The sequence below is a fragment of the Dermacentor variabilis genome, chromosome 7 (assembly GCF_050947875.1).
Source record: "Dermacentor variabilis isolate Ectoservices chromosome 7, ASM5094787v1, whole genome shotgun sequence".
NCBI classification, from domain to species: Eukaryota; Metazoa; Arthropoda; class Arachnida; order Ixodida; family Ixodidae; genus Dermacentor; species Dermacentor variabilis.
In genome coordinates, this window is record NC_134574.1 from 96,046,304 (window position 1) to 96,068,445 (window position 22,142).

The following is a 22,142-nucleotide window of genomic DNA, read 5'->3' on the forward strand; positions in this document are numbered from 1 at the left end:
AGCCTAGGCACTGCATAGCACCCCTGGCGCAACTGAGCTCCGTCTATTTTTGAAGCGCAGACCCGTACTGATGAGTGCAGCAAGAAGGTAACAAACCAGTTGTGACGTGGGATCTGGCGCATGGAGGTGCGGACGCCTATGTGACAAACACTGCGACGCCGGACGGCCTCGCATTGGACCTTAACTCTAACTAGGCAAGAAACGATTCGCCTTTAAATGATATTACTACGCTGTGCGCGCTCGCTACTACATGGGACGCACTGCTGGCTCGAGTCCCAGTGGTTCGATCAGCGCATCAAAAGAAATGAATATAATCCAGCCGCATCCAAAAATGGGACGTACCGTGCCTGACATCTGACGCCTCGAGCGAGCAAGACAGGAGCACCAAAAACGTCGCCCTTAAAGTCATGACAGCTAGCGAATGTGAAAACATTGGTTGCTTCAATACTCTCGTGCAACAAGAAGTTGGTGAGAACATTTCAATATGTCCTGGCGTGCCACGCGCTATTACATCACGTGTGCCTTCTGTAGGTTTTTGTATCAATTTACAAAGGTGTGAATTATCAAATAGAAACAGGTGCCTCAAAGTGGTGTTGTCATAACCGCAACCACACATGAACACCACATGAAAAGTCTCGACCTGGCCTTTATATTGTCGTACACAACTGTCAAAATTTATTAGGAGCTTTTTCAGACTCACATATGGGCTACGTAATAGATTGCATGGTGAATTTTGTGGCCGCAAAACGGAAATTGGTCGAAAATTGTTCCTGCGAAGTCAATAGCTGAAAGTGAAAGAAAAAAATTGTCTCAGTTGTTTTATTGGCGCAAATGTTGCTTAAAGTACAGGAACAAAAGCACTCTTACAGTAGTAGCTAGGCGCAATATTTATCATTGTTTTGGAGGAACATGGATAGTAAGAAAAAAATTTCATTTGTGATGATAGAACTAAATTTTACAATTTCTTGAAAACTCTTCGTCGACATGCAACAACATGCATTTCATCAGCTCAATGTATGCAGACGACCTGGCCATGTGGACGTGCACGGGATCGGCAGGCTAACAACAAGACGTCCTGCAGGAAGCCATAGACAGGACCGAGCATTGTCTACACCACTGCGGTCTTTCATGCGCGCCCGAAAAGTCGGAGCTCCTGATCCTCAAAAAGAGGACAAGACGGCGGCCTCCACAGGTGACAATGACCCAACGTTGGCACTAAATGGAGTAAATATACCCAAGGTGGACAGACTCTGTATTCTGGGCCTCACTTTCCAGAAGAACGGTGCCGGTCTCACCGCCAATAAAAAACTGAAAGCGACAGTTACCAAAGTCGCGCACTTGGTGCGAAGAGTGACAAACAAAAAGCACGGCCTGAAAGAACAGGACAAAATCAGATTAATACAAGCCCTGATAATCAGCAGAGTCACTTAAGGCACCCCGTACCTGGGTCTCAAGAACAGCTAGAGAGACAAATTGAACACCCTAATACGAAAGACGTAATATGGTGAGCTTCTAAGTGGAATAATGACAGAAATACGTAAAGAGAAACAAGATGTTCGTTGGAAAATAAAAAATAAACCGAAAAGTTTGTGGAAGAGGGAGATACGAGAAGCGATCGCCGAACGAGAGAAAGCATCTCGAGGGCACAGGCAGCCAAAGAAGGCGCAGTTGCCGCAGGATGAAGTAACCAGTAAATGGGAGATATACCGGGAGAAAAAGTCCATGGTTCAAATACTGGTGCAAGCGAAATTAAAACGTGAAAGTGAAGGTTGTTTGTCAGAAATACGTGAAAAAAAGAAGGCCGCACCTACAATATTTTGGAACCACATAAAAGTATTAGGTAGAAAGTCAACATCAGTACAGGAACGTTTCCTAGACGAAGATGAAAACAGACTGAAAACAGAAGCACACAGCCACAGGGCTAGACGGGGTTCCCGTTAGGCTGATTAATGAACTAGGACCAAAAAGTAAAGATGCTCTGGTGAAAGCAGCGGAAAAAAGTTTAAAAGATAGAGGAATGCCACACAGCTGGCGACAAAGTAGAATGAATTTATTTTATAAAGGTAAGGGGGAGAAACATAAAATTCACTCGTATAGACCGTTAACCATTACATCGGTAATATACAGGCTGGCAATGCATGCCATCAAATTAAAGCTTCAAGCATGGGCAGAGAATAATGACATTTTGGGAGAGCTTCAGAATGGCTTTAGAAGACGTAGGCATTTGGGTGATAACTTTTTTTGTTCTTACTCAGTGTATTGATATATCAAAAGTAAAAAACCGACCGTTGTATGTGGCATTTTTAGACATTACAGGAGGCTATTACAACGTAGACCGCAACATTTTGCGGGATATTCTGGAAGGGGAAGGCTTAGGTGACGATTGTCTAATGCCTTTGAGAGAGATTTACCTCTAAAATACCGTTAAATAAAATAGGAAGGGATTAAGAGCGAGGAGGAAGTTTATATCAACAAGGGACTGAGGCAGGGGTGCCCTTTATCCCAGCTGCTGTTTCTGATGTACATGTTGATGATGGGGAGGGCGCTAGAAGGAAATAATATCAGGTTTATTCTCTCGTAGAAACAGGCGGGTACAGTAGTAGAGCAGCAGCTCCCAGATTTATATTATGCGGACGACATTGTGTTGCTGGCTAGAAAGCAAAGTGATTTGCAACGTCTGGCTAATATCTGTGGGCAGGAAGGCAACAACTTAGGTTTTAAATTTAGTGTTACAAAATCAAGTGCTATGGTATTCAATGAAAACTGTTTACAGAGAGTAGGGGTACAGGGCCATGAATTACGTCGGGTAAAAGAATATAAATATCTAGGTATATGGATAAACGAAAGCAATACAAACATGGAAACACAGAAAAAAAACGATAATAGTGAAGGGGATGAGAAATTCAGTCATAATGAAGCACAGAGCGCAATCGGGATACAACAGATACAAGGTCCTTCGAGGTATGCGGAAAGGTGTAATGGCTCCAGGACTTCCTTTTGCAAAATGCGGTTTTTGTTTAAATCAGGGATACAATGAGGACTCGACGGGAACCGAAGGTCAGTGGGTCGCCTCGCATTGGGTGCTCAGGGGAAGACTACAAATGAAGCTGTGCAGGGTGATATGAGCTGGGCTAGTTTTGAAGTGAGGGAAGCTCGCAGTAAAATTGAGTATGAAGAACGACAGAGGAATATGGAAGAAATTAAATGGGCTGGGAGAGTGTTCACGTATCTGTACACGAAAAACATTGATTCGTGGTGGAGGAAAAGAACTAGGAAGCTTACCAGCAAGTATGTGGCTTCTAGGGTGGCAATCACAGCAACAAAGAAGGTCAAGCGGAAAGTCATAGAGGCTGAAATAATTTCATGGGTGGCGGCAAAGGAAAACAAACCTGCCATGAGTAACTACTTAAGCGGAAAAAACGAAATCAGGAAAGAAACCGTTTATGATGACTCAACGGGAAGCTCATTACTTTTCGAAGCGAGATCGGGATGCCTTAGAACAAGCACCTATAAAGCGAGATATAAGAAGGAAGAAGAAGCGTATGCTTGCTGCGGTGAAGCTAGGGAAACGATGGAGCATGTTTTATTGGAATGTGAAGACGTCTACCCAGCGGTCCATTTAGGCACCACTGGCCTCCTTGAAACCCTTGGGTTCAGCGGGAGCAGTGGTAAAGTAAACATGTGCTCAATAGGCATTAGTAAGGGTCAATTGGAGCATTGGTGGAAGAAAAGTAGGGAAACAACAAAAGGCGGAGACGTACAAAAGTACAGTTCGCAATAGGGGATCAGAAAACTTGGGTGTGGTAGTTCATAGCGTTCTTTTTCTCCTTTTTAATTGTTTCAACTATGTAGGTCATTAGGCAGTATAATATTAAGAGCTTGTTGGCGCGACCCACAGCCCCGTTCCAAAGGGGACGCTCATAAAATTCATTCATCCATCCATCCATGTTTGAATTTTTCTTTCGTTAGGCTTCTACTCATTTGAAACGAGAAGCGATCTTGAGAACACCACAAGGATATTCGTAATAATCTGTTGTCGAAACGGCCTGAGACTAAGCGAAAGCCGTTTACACTGTCATTTGCTATGAACAAAGTTCATTTCACAAAAGCAACGCCAAATTCATTTCGAAGTGCGCAGCCGGGACCACCGACATGTTTTACGCAAACTCCGCAAACGACGCAATGACGCTAACGCTAAGACAAATAGCATGCGTGCGCTATACGGTTTTAGTCGTTAAGCGTTCTGTGCATGCGCAGTGACGACCCGCTATTTTATAGCGTACGCTAAAGTAAAACTGTCTAAAGGGTGAAGGGCCTTGACATTCCCGAGGATGACAGCCGAGCGACAGTGCTTTATGACCCACGGCCATGCCGTCCAAGCAGGGAGAAAGGGACACGGATCCCACGGAAATGCAATGCAATGACTCAGCACAACCATCCCAGGCGCCTGAAACTCAGCAGCATGAATTATTTAAAAGAAAAAGAGTACGACGACGTTGGGCAAACAAGACACAGTGCTTGCGGAGCCTTCTCCATTCTTCATATTGTCTCTGTCTAATTTCTAAATTAAATTCTAAATTCTAAATTAAACGGAGATGGTCTGATAAAGTTTTCCCAAGTAAATTGTCATTCCTCTGTTGAAGTCATTTTGCCTTATCGTATCGGTTTAAACAAACTATTCTATCGTTCCCTTGAAGCAACAGCTCTGGGAAGTGCAGTCAGCCCCCCTCCCCCTACTGCTTAATAAGGCTGTGATAAGAAAACCAATCTGAAATTTTTACTTACAGCAATGTATTACTCTCTTGGCATCTCTAATATATGATGGCACCTCGTCACTTTTTGTATACTCTTTCAGCACACGCTTCAGCTGGGAAAATGCATTGAAAATTAGTCAGCTTTATTTGCATTTGCAAATTGGTGTTCTAAGCTAGACCTAAATATTTACACGAAATGAGCAGCCATCCAAACCCACTTTGTTTTAGGCTATATTTTAGGCTTTAGGAAAACATAAAACTTGTTATTAACAAATTAAGCAATCACTAAAACTCTCAGCGTCGCATACTAAGTTCACGTAATAAGTTATATAAGCGAATCACCTACCGTCCTTATTTACTATGGCCTTGCACGAAGCGCTAGACACCAGTAGTGCATGAAGCAGAATCTTATGAAATTCACACGTCACTGGGCGTCGATGTGTGCTCCATTAAAGGACACCCATCATGCGCCACATCATATAGCTACAGAGTAAAATTTAAACTTTTTTCTGTTAATGGGAACTAGAATATTGAAAACCCCTGTTTGCGCTCTAGTTCACACCACAGACTCGATGTCTGTTAATGTTAAGCCTAACAATTTTTCCCCATCGCTTGTTGAGCTGTTTGTGGTTTTATCTGAACTATATTTACAGCGACGCTGTATATGGCTCAAATCCGTGGTTTCGTGGCGCCTAGTATCAGAAATTCGCATCATCGGCAATGGCTCGAGCGTCGTCGCCTTCTTCGTTGGCGACCATCGGCACAACCGCTCGAGCGCGCTCGTACCACTGCTGGCGCGTTCGTCGTCGTCTTCTTTCACAGCTGGCTCCGTTGTGCAAAAAACTGTCATCAGCAATGAGTAGGCCGCGTGTTGTCAGGACTGCAGAAGAACATCAAGTGTATGAAGAGCGACGGAGGGAGCAGCGACGCGAGTGTGATCGTCGGCGGCCTGCACATGCTAATGCGGTGGTCGACCAGGGCGCCACGGAAATGGCACGTAAGCGACCAGCGAGAACCAAAGAAGCATACCGTTAGTCAGAGAATGGCGCGAATTGCCTTCCGCCTCAAGGCTTCAATGTGGATGAGTTACAGGGCACGGACGCCAGGTTTCAAAGGGACTTTCTTGGTTATCATTTCGGCTCTACCTGCAACGTCTGTTATAGAGTTCCTCATGCGTTCGATAGGGACATCACTACGATCGCCGACGTGACGGTCGACGAGAAGCGGCAGCGCTGCGTTGAAAGTGGTAACGCGGTGCTTCCCCTGCGCGTTTCTGTCGGACTTTCGTGTTTGTGGTGCGTGTAGAGAGGTTCTGTTAAAGGGTGGGGTTGCACGTTCTTTGACGACGAACGGTTATGTGCCGGCGCATGTGCTGGCGCAGCTTCCAAAGATTGGTGCCGATCCAATCAGCTTCGCAGGTGAACCAGCTTCACTGAGCGGAATGGCTCATGCGTTTTATTTGTTAAGTTCAAAGTTACTGCTCCTTAACTTAGTACCGGTAGAATGCAGCCATTCTGTTTTCCTATCGTAAGTGTTCCAACTAATTTTGATTCTTCTTTAAGTTTGCTTCTCATGATCAGGGTCCCCAAGGAGAAACTAGCACGCATAAGGTTACTTTCACCCAGATTGTAAAGCCGCACGGCGAATAAAAAATTACGTTTATCTTGCAGCACAATTAGGCATTACGATTCTTTTCTGCAGGGCATTCTTGAATGTTAATCTTACTGTTTGCTGTCCAAGGCCCTCAAACATTGGTTGCAAACCATGGGCACGTTGTTGAACACGAGAACGTATTCTGGAATCCGTTGGTTGCTCAGATATTCGCCATATATTCTCGCTCCTCATGCTTCCCAGTCTAACAGCTCGAATATTTTATCTAAGCGTGCGCTGAAAACATTAAATGGAATGTGTCACTGAGCATGTCGCCTTTGATGATCAGCATTATAATGCTTTTCCATTGGAGGATCAAGGTCGGTGTGAAATCATTAGAGATGTTTTCAGATATATACACACCCTCCACAATTGATTGTATCAGTACTCATTCGCATGACTCTTCGTGTTCTATGGAAGCCATATAAAAGGTTGGTTGTACTCCACAGAGTTCTGTAGCACCCGTTTGATTCTAATCATGGGATCTATATTCGAGTGCCCGTTGCTAAATAAACCTGTTCTGTGGGTTGGCTTAAACCAAGGGTTGCCCTTATTTTATTCATCATTACCATTGTTAATAGTTGACTTGTTAATGAAAGCAAGTTATTTTGGTTCTAATGCATTTTCTGTAAATGTCTCTCCTTATCTCTTAGCATAAAGTTGGAAATTTCCTACTCTCTGGTATACTTGGAATCTTAGAATCTTGGAATCTTGGAATTCCCTACAAAGGCGCCCGCCCTTTCAAGTATAATATGCACCCATCCTTCAATAAGTCATCTGCTATTCTACCTACGCATGCCGCTTTTGGTCGCCACTTCTGTCGCAAACCCCTACACATATATACACATGAAGCTTCTGAATCGTGTTCATCACTGCTTCCCGTAAAGGTCGCGAGGTTGCCCTGGTTAGAGTATTCTTTACTACAGAATTCCTCAGCTGCTTTTACCAAATCATCAACATTGCTTATGACATTGCCGCGATTATCTCTTCCTGCATACAAATTACCATTTACTAAGCCAAATTTATTTCTAGTTATTTTATTGCCGCCCTCCGGTTCCTTTCTAATGCTTTCATATTATTCTCAGTTTTATGATATTGGATATCGCTTACATGCTCCTTGTTTATCCTTGTTGAGTCAATTCTATCCGATCTCTGGAGTCTGACACTCATGCTTTGTCGATGGTTTATTAGATCGATTGTTACTTCGAAGAGCCTACCTTGTTGTTGACTTGGGACGTTATTTGTCACACCAATCTCGACTTCTGATGTCAGTCTAGTTACGGTCTTATTCGTTATATCTACGTTTTATTCCTGCTAAGCAGCTTTTTTGTTTGCACGCACTAGGCCGATTTGAATACTTTTCGCCCGATTGCGTCCAGGTTGGCCTTCTTCTCCTTGACTAATTGCCGTTGCTGGCGCTCTAAGCACCCTCCGCAGAGCACAGACCACGTGCTCGATGTTCCAATTTATGAAGGACCACCTTGTACACACGTGTCCCTCTTCAAAGAACGTCATTCACACCGACATGGATGAATGTAGACACGAGACTGAGTAGCTACTGCTCGTGGAAGAATCTCTTTCACGGTTACTCGGAGTACTACATGTGTGCCACTGTGTCTGTGCTAGTCTCTAATGAACATCATTGTACCAACTTGCATTATTGGGTGTGTCCCATTATAGTTTTGCGCTGCTATTGAGTGAGCGACTTTGGCGGTAACTTCGGCAAATATGTATGTCACACTAGGAATGCGCCTTTCATCAATGACCAAAAGAAGCCTTACACTTTATGATTCTCAGATGAATGAAGACCGTCTCCCAAGGGATCCTCAAGGACAGCAACTCGACGCTTTAGCCGGCTGCGCCATAATTCTACTGGTAGGTGGAGTTGTTTAATGATCGGCTTTCACGCCACCGCTGTTGCGAGCCGCGTTCTGAATGAAGTTAGGAGAATTCTTCGGCAAAGCGCGTAGATTATGCTCTGCACTTTTATCTCTAAGGTCTAAGGCCATAAGCCTTTTCTAAATTATCTTTTGGTTAGGAAACGAGAACTCAGCCGTGCTGCCATTGATTGCTATTGAATTGAGGCATTTTATATTGATTCTGCTTCGTGTTTAGGCAGAATCTCACTAAACAGCTATGATGATGGCGGTGTGTACGTACATGCGGCTCTTGAATAAACTTTCTGCCAGCTTGAGTTGCTTAATATGTACCACTGAGTTTGTGGCAGAGCGAGAGAACAACTCTCAGCGTTCGAAGGCACTCGACGCCTCTCGTCTTGGAAGCCACGCGCAGACCTCGCGGTAGTGCGACTAGATGGCGCTGCATGTCGCAAAAGAAGCACAAAAGAGGAGCCTTGTGCATTGCTCGGCTTTCTCACGCAACGGCACGCCATGAATTTCGGAGGCCACCAGCAGACTTCGTGGTGGCGGCGCTAGGCGGCAGCGAGCTTTTTTACGGAGGCACAAAAGAACAATCCTGCTCCAGTGCACTCCTATAACCTACTTTGTTTCGAAGGCGGCAATTAGCTCTGTCCCTGTATTGATTCAATTCTAAAGCATTACGTTGCCAGTCATTATGCGATGGGCTCTACCGCAATGTGCTTGTTAATTTCGGAGTTTCGGGGAATTCTCCTACACAGCGCTTAGAGTATGCTATAAACCATTAGCTCTAAGGTCTAAGTCCACAAGCCTAGAAAATTTCCTATATTCTCTTTGTTTAGAAAACAGGAACTCAGCCGTGCTGGTACTGATTGCTATTGAACTGAGCAATTCCATATCGATTGCGCTTCGCGTTTAGGCAGAATCTCACTTAACACCTATGACGACGGCTGTGCGTGCGGGTTTCATGGACACTTCACGTATTCTAATCACAGAAGTCTGAACGCAATTTGAAGTTTTGTGGGATGCCACTTTGCGGGAGAAATTGTTCTTATGGATCAACCATATCTATAAAGACTTCGTTATTCTTTGTCCGAATTATCTTTCTTACGCCGACTGCTACGTTTATGTAGACCTGTAGAGTGCATCAATGCTGTGTGCAATGTCCTTATGAAATAGAATTCTTGCACCATATTCTCTCTTATCTTGAAGACCTCAGCAACAGGAGACATAGACATCATTCACCTCTGTATATGTCTTACCACTTCTCCTAACATCACTTTCGTCAATGATATTGTAGGCAATACCTGATAATTCTTCAGTGAGTCGTGTGAAGCTAGTGAAACTAGAAAGGGTTTGCGTTTTCAACGTTCAAATTATAGTGGTGGCCAGCGCAGATCTACAAATCTTAAACGCCATCGGCCGGCGCCGCAGGTCTGACGATCGCCTTGGTCAGATGCTCTTGATGAGTAAGTGTTTTTTTCTTATGGTTCGTGGACCCTGCTAAATTGGCTCCAACTGGTCTAGGTTAGCCTCATTGAATCTCGGCTGTTTTCTTTTTGCTGCCCAGTTTGAGGCGCAAAGGCACGCTCGTAATTGCAGGCGCTGGGACGAGGATTCGAACATATTACCTTCAGCATAAAAACACTCTGCACCACGCCAAATTAGCTGGACGCAGTGATGCTTGCGCATTACAGATGGTCATGCATCAACGTAGGAAATTTCTAGCTACTATTTGAGTGAGCAACAGTGCAACTGTATGCAGTATTCTGCATGAGTTTCACGCAACCGTATACTCACCTTTGCATACTCTTTTACATTCTGCGCAAGAATCAAAGTTGTTTGCGTTTCCACGGCACAAGTTGTAACCAAATGGAGAGCACGCTCCCAAGTCCCTGTCGTAGTACCACCGCGTAAACGGTTTCCATCCCGATGGCGCTGTCCCGCAGTGTCCGGGATGATATGGCAGAAAGCAGAAATCTGGACGCCTGTCATCTGAAACGCATAATATATATATATATATATATATGTATATGTATATATGTATACGTGCACATACATGAATATATATACATATATATTTATATGTAATGCGTTCTGCGGTACGAAAATGTTCCGCTGTGAATATAAAAATTTCAACTAACATTTTCAATATTTTACAGGCCTGAAGAAAGAGCCATCACAACATTACATGCCTAATGTTTAACTGACTCTGGTCAAGCAAATAAACTGATGACTTTGACGTGCTAGTGCTGCGCATCTTGTTATGAAGCATGCGGTAGGAGGAGACTTCGTCTGAATCATAACCGCCTGCGTTTGTTTACAGTTCACGTAACTTCATGTACATGAACGTTTTTACCCTTATCCACATTTAGAATACTGGCGCCTCAACAGCGATTGAATCTGTGACCTCACGTTCAACACCACAATGTCATAGCCACTTAGCTATCTTGCAATATGATGGCTTTGTATTCTTAGCGGGTTGGCTAGGGCATAAAGTTTGGCCTCAAGCAAATTTCAATGATTTCTTCAAAGGAAGAAAGCACATCAGTAGAAACGGCTACTTAATATATTTTCCCTCATTTACTCTCCGGACAGGCCGCCATTGGAATATGAACGTGGCAACGTTTAACGCTAGAACGTTATCTAGTGAGGCGAGTCTAGCAGTGCTATTGGAGGAATTAGAGGGCAGTAAATGGGATATAATAGGGCTCAGTGAAGTTAAGAGGCCAAAAGAAGCATATACAGTGCTAAATAGAGGGCACGTCCTGTGCTACCGGGGCTTAACGGAGAGAAGAGAACTAGGAGTCGGATTCCTGGTTAATAAGAATATACCTGGTAACATACAGGAATTCTATAGCATTAACGAGAGGGTGGCAGGTCTTGTTGTGAAACTTAATAAGAGGTACAAAATGAAGATTGTACAGGTCTACGCCCCTACATCCAGTCATGATGACCAGGAAGTCGAAAGCTTCTATGAAGACGTGATCGGCGATGGGCAGAGTGAAATCTAAATACACTATACTAATGGGCGACTTTAATGCCAAGGTAGGCAAGAAGCAGGCTGGAGACAAGGCAGTGGATGAATATAGCATAGGCACTAGGAATAGCAGGGGAGAGTTATTAGTAGAGTTTGCGGAACAGAATAATATGAGGATAATGAATACCTTCTTCCGCAAGCGGGATAGCCGAAAGTGGACGTGGAGGAGCCCGAACGGCGAGACTAGAAATGAAATAGACTTCATACTCTGCGCTAACCCTGGCATCATACAAAATGTGGACGTGCTCGGCAAGGTGCGCTGCAGTGACCACAGGATGGTAAGGACTCGAATTAGCCTAGACCTGAGGAGGGAACGGAAGAAACTGGTACATAAGAAGCCGATCAATACGTTAGCGGTAAGAGGGAAAATAGAGGAAGTCCAGATCAAGCTACAGAACAGGTATTCAGCTTTAACTCAGGAAGAGGACCTTAGTGTTGAAGCAATAAACGACAATCTTGTGGGCATCATTAAGGAGTGTGCAATGGAAGTCGGTGGTAACTCCGTTAGGCAGGATACCAGCAAACTATCGCAGGAGACGAAAGATCTGATCAAGAAACGCCAATGTATGAAAGCATCTAACCCTACCGCTAGAATAGAACTTGCAGAAATTTCGAAGTTAATCAACAAGCTTAAGACAGCTGACATAAGGCAGTATAATATGGATAGAATTGAAGATGCTCTCAGGAACGGAGGAAGCCTAAAAACAGTGAAGAAGAAACTAGGAATTGGCAAGAATCAGATGTATGCGTTAAGAGACAAAGCCGGCAATATCATTACTAATATGGATGAGATAGTTCAAGTGGCTGAGGAGTTCTGTAGAGATTTATGCAGTACCAGTGGCATCCACGACGATAATGGAAGAGAAAATAGTCTAGACGAATTCGAAATTTCGAAGGTAACGCCGGAAGAAGTGAAGAAAGCCTTAGGAGATATGCAAAGGGGGAAGGCAGCTGGGGAGGATCAGGTAACAGCAGATTTGTTGAAGGATGGTGGACAGATTGTTCTAGAGAAACTGGCCACCCTGTATACGCAATGCCTCATGACCTCGAGCGTACCGGAATCTTGGAAGAACGCCAACATTATCCTAATCCATAAGAAAGGGGACGCCAAAGACTTGAAAAATTGTAGAATGATCAGCTTACTGTCCGTTGCCTACAAAGTATTTAATAAGGTAATTGCAAATAGAATCAGGAACACCTTAGACTTCTGTAAACCAAAGGACCAGGCAGGATTCCGTAAAGGCTACTCAACAATAGACCATATTCACACTATCAATCAAGTGATAGAGAAATGTGCAGAACATAACCAACCCTTATATATAGCTTTCATTGATTACGAGAAAGCGTTTGATTCAGTCGAAACCTCAGCAGTCATGGAGGCATTACGGAATCAGGGTGTAGATGAGCCATATGTAAAAATACTGGAAGACATCTATAGCGGCTCCACAGCCACCGTAGTCCTCCATAAAGCAAGCAACAAAATCCCAATAAAGAGAGGCGTCAGGCAGGGAGATACGATATCTCCAATGCTATTCACAGCGTGTTTACAGGAGGTATTCAGAGACCTGGATTGGGAAGAATGGGGGATAAAAGTTAATGGAGAATACCTTAGTAACTTGCGATTCGCTGATGATATTGCCTTGCTTAGTAACTCAGGGGACCAATTGCAATGCATGCTCACTGACCTGGAGAGGCAAAGCAGAAGAGTGGGTCTAAAAATTAATCTGCAGAAAACTAAAGTAATGCTTAACAGTCTCGGGAGAGAACAGCAATTTACATTAGGCAGCGAGGCACTGGATGTCGTAAGGGAATACATCTACTTAGGGCAGGTAGTGATGGCGGATCCGGATCATGAGACGGAAATAATCCGAAGAATAAGAATGGGCTGGGGTGCGTTTGGCAGGCATTCCCAAATCATGAACAGCAGGTTGCCATTATCCCTGAAGAGAAAAGTATATAATAGCTGTGTCTTACCAGTACTCACCTACGGGGCAGAAACCTGGAGGCTTACTAAAAGGGTTCTACTCAAATTGAGGACGACACAACGAGCTATGGAAAGAAGAATGATAGGTGTAACGTTAAGGGATAAGAAAAGAGCAGATTGGGTGAGGGAACAAACGCGAGTTAATGACATCTTAGTTGAAATCAAGAAAAAGAAATGGGCATGGGCAGGACATGTAATAAGGAGGGAAGATAACCGATGCGCATTAAGGGTTACGGACTGGATCCCAAGGGAAGGGAAGCGTAGCAGGGGGCGGCAGAAAGTTAGGTGGGCGGATGAGATCAAGAAGTTTGCAGCGACGGCATGGCCACAATTAGTACATGACCGGGGTTGTTGGAGAAGTATGGGAGAGGCCTTTGCCCTGCAGTGGGCGTAACCAGGCTGATGATGATGATGATGATGACTCTGACAAGATAGGCAAACGTCCCTTACAAACTGGTCGTCTTGGTCATGCAGTGTAAGAATTTATTGGGGATAACTGGGTCTTCTATTTTGTACAGGTGTACCGTATCAGTGATTGGCGCAATTGGTGAACACATCAGTGATTGCTGTGCTACCTGGCTTATATCCCTAAACGTTTCGTAGTGGAAAATAGTTTCTTTTTCTCGAGAAACACTTAACAGTCATTTTCCTTATCCGTTGATTCTAACATAGTTGACAGCACCACATAATATAAGTACTTAGGAGTGCTCCTTACGCAGAAACTTTCATGTACTATTCGCGTCACTTCCATTTCAGCTAACGCCTGCAGATCATTAGAATTTCTGCAGAGCAACTTCAGAACTGGCCTTCACCACGAAGAAAACTAGCTTACACAACAATTGCACGGCCACAAATTGAGTACCCCCCTTACATATGGTCTCCTCATCGAAAATACGTCATCGAACTCCTGGAGAGCATCCAGAATAGAGCGAGCCCTTTCATTTAAAAGAACTACAGAAATCAGTGAAATGCAACCCAAATAAAATTCGATATTTATTGCAACCAATAACTACCAGCCGTTATATTTCCCTTCTGTAATTATTTCATAGATTCATTCACGCATTTGGCCTATCTTTATCAAACCTGAAAAACATTTATTGCGGCTGAGAACAATTATTTCAGCTACAACAGAATTTATGAAAATACACACACTTTTAAATTTTCAGCTTTGCCCCGTGCGGTCCGGTTATGGAACGTTCTACCAGATAACATCGCTCGTCATTCGAAACAAAGCGCATTTCGCGATGTTCTAATCGATCAATATGCCGTTTCAAAGGCCTAACACAACTTGCATTCTAATTTCTATCATTTATTTTCCTGCAAGCTAATAAAACAAGTGCGGTCATCTTAATATTTTACTATACATATGGCTGCATACACGCAAAGGCTTTTATAACTTTATTATGGTATCAAATTATTCTGTTTACTTTTACTGTTATTGCTTTTCATATTGCATTTGCTAAGGTCGTATGAATTTTCCATGTCGCATGAATATTGCTTCCATTGTACTGATGTAGTTTTTTTCCCAAATCCATTCGAATATGTTACCGTATACCACCCCTTACACAATGCCTTTCGAAGGTCTGTAGGGTACTTATTAACTAAATAAGTAAATAAATAAACAAAAATATTTCAGCCTATAACGTAGTGAACGTGGTAATCCAATTGGCCTACGCCGTATGTCGGCACATATTCCACAAGCACCTTCCAATCCACAGTCCGGTTTGGTTTGGCGACATGAGTATTAGCCCACTGTGTCATAAAACTCCCCACTCTGTCGCCCAGTACTTACCTGAAGGGTCTATTGATTGCTTTTCTGTGGTGTGTACAAACCGACTTTCGGCCTAATATTAATTTTGCTTGTTTCACTGACACCGAACAAAGACTCCCCTGAGCGTCAATTTATGGGCGAATGGGTTGGGAGTAACTGCTACAAGCTTTGAGAGCCTGGCGATCCAGAGCCTTTCGGGTGTCAATCTACATGACCACGAGAGAGTGATAGAAGTCGTAAAAGCCAGCAAGATCCATGGGAGTATCAGAAGTTTATGGACAGATAAATAAAGCTAATTTTCCATCTATTGAGAGGTAAATGCAACAGAAAAAAGCAAGGGAGATGGCACACAAGTGTTTACAGTGAAAACAAGCATATCAATTGATCATAAATGTAATGCTTCGAAAGTAGCTAGTGAAGCTTCCGTAAAGTGGACACTATCGAAAATAGACAGAAAAGCTTTGCATAATTTTAAACAAAATCTGTTGATTTTAATTTGAAAACCAACGTCTACCACCCCGCAAACGTGAAACTTAAAGCGGGCGAGATGCCTGTTGCTCTCTAAATGGTCGTAACGAATTGCGTCATAACTGAAAGGGCATCGAAGTCAAAGAAAAATGACAGCCATTCCACTCTGTAATGGTGGACTGGCAGCGAAAGCGAACGACAGTGAAAGCTCTCAAAAGAAAAGGAAAGTGCTTTCGCTGCCATTCCATCTTCACAGTGTGGAATGGTTGCCCGGGCCCGCGATTGTCGTTTTCGTTCAGCATCACGGGACCATTGTTCGTCGGCGGTCGTTTCGCGCCGGCGCTGTTTACATTTTCATTGCTGTTCCCTACGGCGCTCCTCGTACATATGTTCTTCTTTGGGTGTACAAGTTATATGTGTCCGTCCCGTTGATAACGCAGCTGTTGTTAGCGCCGAAACCTCTCATGCTTATTTACTGCGATAACCTTGACTTCCTGCTATTGCTCACGGTGAGTGTTCTGATCTGTTCGGCATTTTGACATCTATGCCAGCGCACTGAATTCGTACGTGATGACACACAAAGCAAACAATGAAACACATTAAAGACATTGTGCGTGGGTTTGTTAGAAATCAAGTCTGTTTCTGTAGCAGGACGCCGAAAGAACTATGGCAGGTTAGTCATAAACAGCTTCCGCTGTAAATATTGAATAATTCCAAGACACTGAGTGATAAATTAGGATTTGTTTGATATATGAAAGATATTTTTTCAAGAACTATCATTTATAAACACGACAATATATTTACTCAAATATGAAAATAAATATCGTTTACATTAACAGAAGCAATAGCACGTATTATCATTGGTAAACTCCATAAAATGTGCTATGAAGGCGTACTAGTTATTTTTGCGAGAGGGATATTGAATTTATGGTAATATAGTCAACACCTCTGTGTGTGTGTTGTGCTGCTTCAACTTATAGGTTTTTGCGCGAGCGCTGCTTAATCGGTATAAAATGCCAGAAAGCAATGACGAGCGCTTCCAAGAACGGCAATCTGTGCACACTTCAACATCATTGTACATGTTAAGCAAAACAACAAGCCTGCTTACAATATTATGGACGCATCCGCCCATGCAAATAAGAGATTCGTAATTATATGTGGCATTGCAATAATATAAATGTAGCCTAAGTGCAAATTGTTGCATGCGAAAATACCCTAAATGCCACGAATGATATTGCAGCATGCTATTCGTTCATGTAGCGGGTTACACTGCACTTGTGAATGTAATTCCACACATGGCTGATACCCTGCAAAAAGGGCAGTTTTGAGCCTTTGCATGCAGGAAGCAACAACACATAAAAATCAACGAGCACTAATAATGTTTGCAAGGCTACTAGCGCAAGCTCAGGGAGATATTCTTCGCACAATGTCTAAATAATTCCAGTGTGCATATGAAATCCCTTGTTGAAATATGTGTGAAGGACGCTAGAATATTTTAGCTACTCATTAGCAAAACGAAATGCTAGCTCTTCCATGATCAACAATAGATGTAAGCATGAAAGGGCCGCAGGACAAGCAGATTGGTTGAAGAGGATACTAGCCACAATCTTAAAATGCGTGGAGTGCATGTTACCAACGGCCCACCCCACTACATCACAGCGCACCCCACAGCGCCATACTGTGCACTGGTGCACATGGACGCTGCCCAGCTAGATGAAGAAAGCCAGCTCAAAGCGCAACGACAGACAGCCAAAGACGCCAGAGAGACAGAGCACACTACACAGCTAGAAGAAGAAAATCCCCTGAAGGAGGCGCCACACAGCGTGGCGCCTTCTTCATCTCTCAAGGCAACGACAAACCCACGCCGCGGAACTGATGGACCGCTGGCGTTCAAAAGAGAACAGGCAACTCTGTTTCAGGGCCAAATGATCAGAATGAGGTGTATGGTTACCTGTATCTGCATTTTGAACGTCGCTGTGGATTTGGCAAATATTACTTCAGCGTACCGAAAGTTCCAGCTTGAGTGATATTCGCAACAGTAGCAATATTTTTTCTAGCTTGCTCGGGCAGTAAAAGGCGTATGCAATACGGTGTTGTACAAATAGTTCAGAACCAGAAACCGCATTTTCTTAGATTTTGACTGGCTGCCCGGATGATCTCGTTTTATTTTCGCAACTCGCCCGGATGTTCTCGTTTGGCTTTGACTTTGGCTCAAGCTTACTTGAAGGTCACCGACAACGGCAGCAAAGTGTTTTTCATGCTTAAAACACATTCTTGGCGGATTTTCCCACTCATTTCCCGGTTATAGGCGAGGGAAGGTTTGGAGGTTTAATTCCATTTTCCACTTTCTTCGTCGAACATACTTTGGCTCTCATGAAAGTCCGCATGACCTGTTTGCATCGACGAGCCTCTCGATCGAGGGTGTCTATGCTACGCTGGGTGTAGGACGCCAAAGGTGTTGCTAAAAAACTAGTGTAAACTTATTCAGCAATTGAACTTGGCTCAATCCAGATGTGAAACCTACCCCTCTGAGGAAACATCAATCATTCGATCACCAGATGTATTAATTCGTTCCCCGCTGTATTGGTGCCGTGCAGCAATATAGATATTCTAGCAACAACATATCTAGTCGGTGTGGGCCGATATGCAGTACAAGCAACACCATTCCTAACCACGTAGAATAGGTTTCTCCGCAGTTAAAGCTAACTTCACCGTTAGTGCTTTGTACAGCCAACAACCACCATGCATACATTGACTTCATATAAAACTTTCTAAAGCAATATATAATATAACCATCACATATCTTGTTCCATGCACAAATGTACTTGATAGATTCAGAAAACATATTGAACATTTTTGATATGGTCTGTTCCTTCTTCTCAGAAATTTTCGTTAATGTGCAATTCGAGAGAGCCAGCCTTGTCATTAAATTGTTTAACACATTGAATTTTAAGGCTCTTTGCCAAAATGAAGGTATTATGCCGAAATTTTTAACGAACGGTCGTATTCTTCAGGGGCTGGAACTTCATAGGGTGGATATGGAGGCACGTAGCTCCGTTCCTCGACATGTTTTTGAGAAAGATTATTTTGCTTCTCCAGGCATAATACTCCGTTACCTGAAATAAAAATAAAGAACATACATATTCTCAACAAAAATTTACTTTTACATGCGGTTACAAAGAGCACCGCTGGCGACAATTTGACAACTGAGGATCTATAAACGCCATTTATTTCCTGTTTCAGCAAACAACCCAACTACAAGGATAACTCTGTCAAGTTACGAACATTTGCCAAAATTTTTCTTATGAGTAACATCAATTCCCAACGTATATACTGCCTTACTTATCAACGAAGCACTCGGAATCACATCACATATTTTATACCGCTGACTAAAAAATTGGCGCATATGTTGGTCATCTCGAAGAGTAATCAAAGTTCCCAAGTGCAGATGTTTTGAACATGAAATATAGCGCTTCATCAAAAAGCGACCAAGCTCGTTCATTAAGTTTCAGACTAATTAAAAACTTTTCACTTATATGACTCCAAGTCGGCTACTTTTACGAGCGGGCATCATTCTTGCGTCCGTGCATGTTCTCGCTATATTACTCTTCATTATTTCTAAACTTGTTTTGTTCTCTTTTCTGAAATACGAAATCATTTCGAGGCAATGTTGATAACGCAGACCTGCGTATGCGTAACTCGAGGTCGATTCGTTGGTTCTTGCAGTAAATGCAGTCATCAGCACGATTGTCATCATGTCTTGGATAAAAAACCTGTCATTGAGTTTTGTGCGCATCGCTAGAAGATCCTTGCTTCCTCGAAATCATTAGGCGATATAAAGAGAACGGAGTACTCCCTGATTACTTAGATTATGACGTTGAGCCCATTCCTATTACATTAACTAGCTTTTTCTAAATGGTATAGAGATTACTTCCCAATATATATATTTGTGTGTGTGTTTGTGTTTCTTGTATATGTCGGTAGTATCATAAGAAGCCAACAAGCAGGGACACCAAGGACAACATAGGGGAAATTGCTTGTGCTGAATTGGACCTGCTTGGAACTTGGACCTTGGAACTTGGAACGTGCTTGGACCTGCTTGGAATTGCTTGGACTGAATTGGAATTGAATGCTGAAGTGGACCAAAAACAACTTGCCGCAGGTGGGCACCGAACTCACAACCTACGCATTTCGCGTGCGATGCTCTACCAATAGAGCTACGGCGGCGCCATTTCCCCGTTCACTTTCTTGGATATTTATGTGTCCTAGTAGAACCCTGGGAGTGTTAGCCAGCGCCACCACTCAAGTACCTTGGTGGCGGACGTGGAACGTCCTTTTCTATCGCAGGCGTCACGAGCACGTGTTCTTTTTGGGTGAAGGGAACTGGTCAACTGGAGTTCTCAAATCCGGCAACATTGATGCCTTCAGGTAGCAAGCGTAGGTTCATTGAGTGGGGTGGTGTCAATCAGCATGCGCTGGCTAGCACTCCCAGAGTTCTCCTAGGACATATAGACACCCAAGAAAGTGGATGGGGAAAAGGCACCACCATAGCTCAATTGGTAGAGCATCGCACGCGAGATGCAGAGGGTGTGGGTTCGGTTCCCACCAGCGGCAGGTTGTTTTTTCATCCACTTTTATTTCCATTATTTATCATTTCTTTATTTTCATTCATACAGCACAAGTAATTTCCCCTATGTTGTCCGTGGTGTCAGTGTTTGTTGGCTTTTTATGATATCATTATTAAAGATCAGGCCCCTCGGTTAACGCCCTATCTTCTCGTTTGTGTGTAGGTAGGTTACTTATCATTTAAAATAAACACACGGGATTTCCTTTCAATGCGCACCTCATCAACATCAAAAGCTATGAGCTGTGGCTATCGGTTAATCGTTTTGGTTAACTTATAATTACACGCGCGTGAGTGTGTCATCTGTGGTTTAACTAGCCGTAGCCGTTGCCGACGGTGTTTCCTCTCCGGGAGGCATTTCGGTCAGCTTGATACCTCGACGGCTGCGGAGCACTGTAGCATTAGCAGGGACCATACACCTCCGCCAAATTGCTGCCTGTTACGAAACTTTCAAAAGAGTCTATTAGTGACGTATATAGAGGTACAGAGTCACCAGAGATCCTGATGCGCCCCAATTCGCTCCAAAAGCCTTCAGACAACGATTCGTCTACGTGTTCACAGGTGGTCGTATAAGTGTCACCTACGTAACTACACTATTGATAGTTATGGAGGCAGTCGCTTTCTCATCGCATGTTCCCTACGTTTATTAAATTATAAAACATTTTCTTAAAAGCTATATAAATCTGTAAATTTACTAGAAAGGGGAACCTAAACCCTAGCCAGTGAATTGTGCTTCACGACCGCTTTTTTGGTACTTACTTTGAACACAGTGACTTCAGCTGCGACATTTCAGTACCCTGCGCGCCAGTCAGTTGGTATTTTTAACCATATAAGGCTGTGCAGTGAAACCCTACATACAATAAAAAAATTACAGCTGATCCCAGCTTCGAAAAGTGTCTTGTTTAAGACAAAGGTAACGTTTTTAAGGATTTCTGTAGAAATGTTCTGCGTCTTACTATATAATGTCCACTTTCTGCCGGATTTTTGAAACAATTGCTACAATACTCTATAGACGCCTAAATAATGTATTTAGAGTCTGTTTGCGGAGTGGTTAATTGTCATCTAGGTAGAAATAAATTATAACGTTAAGAACTCCTGTGACGGCCTGCACATAAAAGTTGAGACAAGACAAGGGAGAGACAAGGGTGTTTCTAGGCTTCGCGGGCCATTGCAGAGCATTCGGTCAAGACTATGATCTCAAAAGTCACTGTCTGACAAGACTGACTCAGAAGCATGTTCAATTTTGTTGGACGGAAGAATGTGATGGCGCCTACCGAGAATAGGCCTGAATAATTTCTTGTGATCCTGTGTTGTGCTTACCACGCTTTGCGTTGTCCTTCGAATAGAATACCGACCCATCTCACTATAGCCACGATGAGTCTCTCTTGTATCAGAGAGACTCATCATGACCATCAAACCTTCATATAGTTGGATACCACAGCTACACATTCAAAAATACTGAATTGAACGATACCACGACAGAAAAAGAAGTTCTCGCAGTTTTAAAAGCCCTGTGCTATTTGCGTTCATATTTGGAAGGCGCAAAGTTCAAGCTATACACAGACCATGAAGTACTAACGTATATATTGAGGATTACCAAACTGAATGGAAAGATAGGTCGTTGGGTGGGGGAACTTCAACAATTTTATTTTGAAGTAGCTCATCGCCCGGGAACTTCTATGAAGGTTGCGGTTGCAACGTCGTGATTAGTCATTAAGCTTCCAGACAATCAGGAAGAGGCAAATGTTGCAAGGATATCGGAGGAAACCAAGGTTTTTCAACGTACTGAAAATGGACTAGTTGCCGTTCCTACTTCATTGGTTCTAAAAATATTGCAACTGTATCATGGCAGCCCCGAATGAGGAGCCATGATGGCATTTGGAGAACCTACAGGAAATCGACAAAAAGGTTATCATGGCCCCGTATGAAGGAAGAAACGTAAGACTATGTATGATCATGTCATAAATTCCATAT

General features: G+C 43.3%; 1 protein-coding gene across 2 annotated transcripts in view; it reads right to left on the bottom strand.

Annotated features, from left to right (window-relative positions):
- Positions 1–643: 643 nt before the first annotated feature.
- LOC142586950 (uncharacterized) overlaps positions 644–22,142 on the bottom strand; it is a 113,515-nt gene continuing 92,016 nt past the window's right edge. For both annotated transcript variants that reach the window (XR_012829315.1, XM_075697821.1), the window contains 4 exons: positions 18,544–18,660; positions 10,082–10,276; positions 4,786–4,867; positions 644–785 (listed from right to left, as the gene is read on the bottom strand). Coding sequence is in view for 1 of the 2 variants with exons in the window: in XM_075697821.1 (XP_075553936.1) it covers positions 697–785; positions 4,786–4,867; positions 10,082–10,276; positions 18,544–18,660 (483 nt within the window). In the remaining variant the exon portion in view is untranslated. The remainder of the gene's footprint in view (positions 786–4,785; positions 4,868–10,081; positions 10,277–18,543; positions 18,661–22,142) is intronic.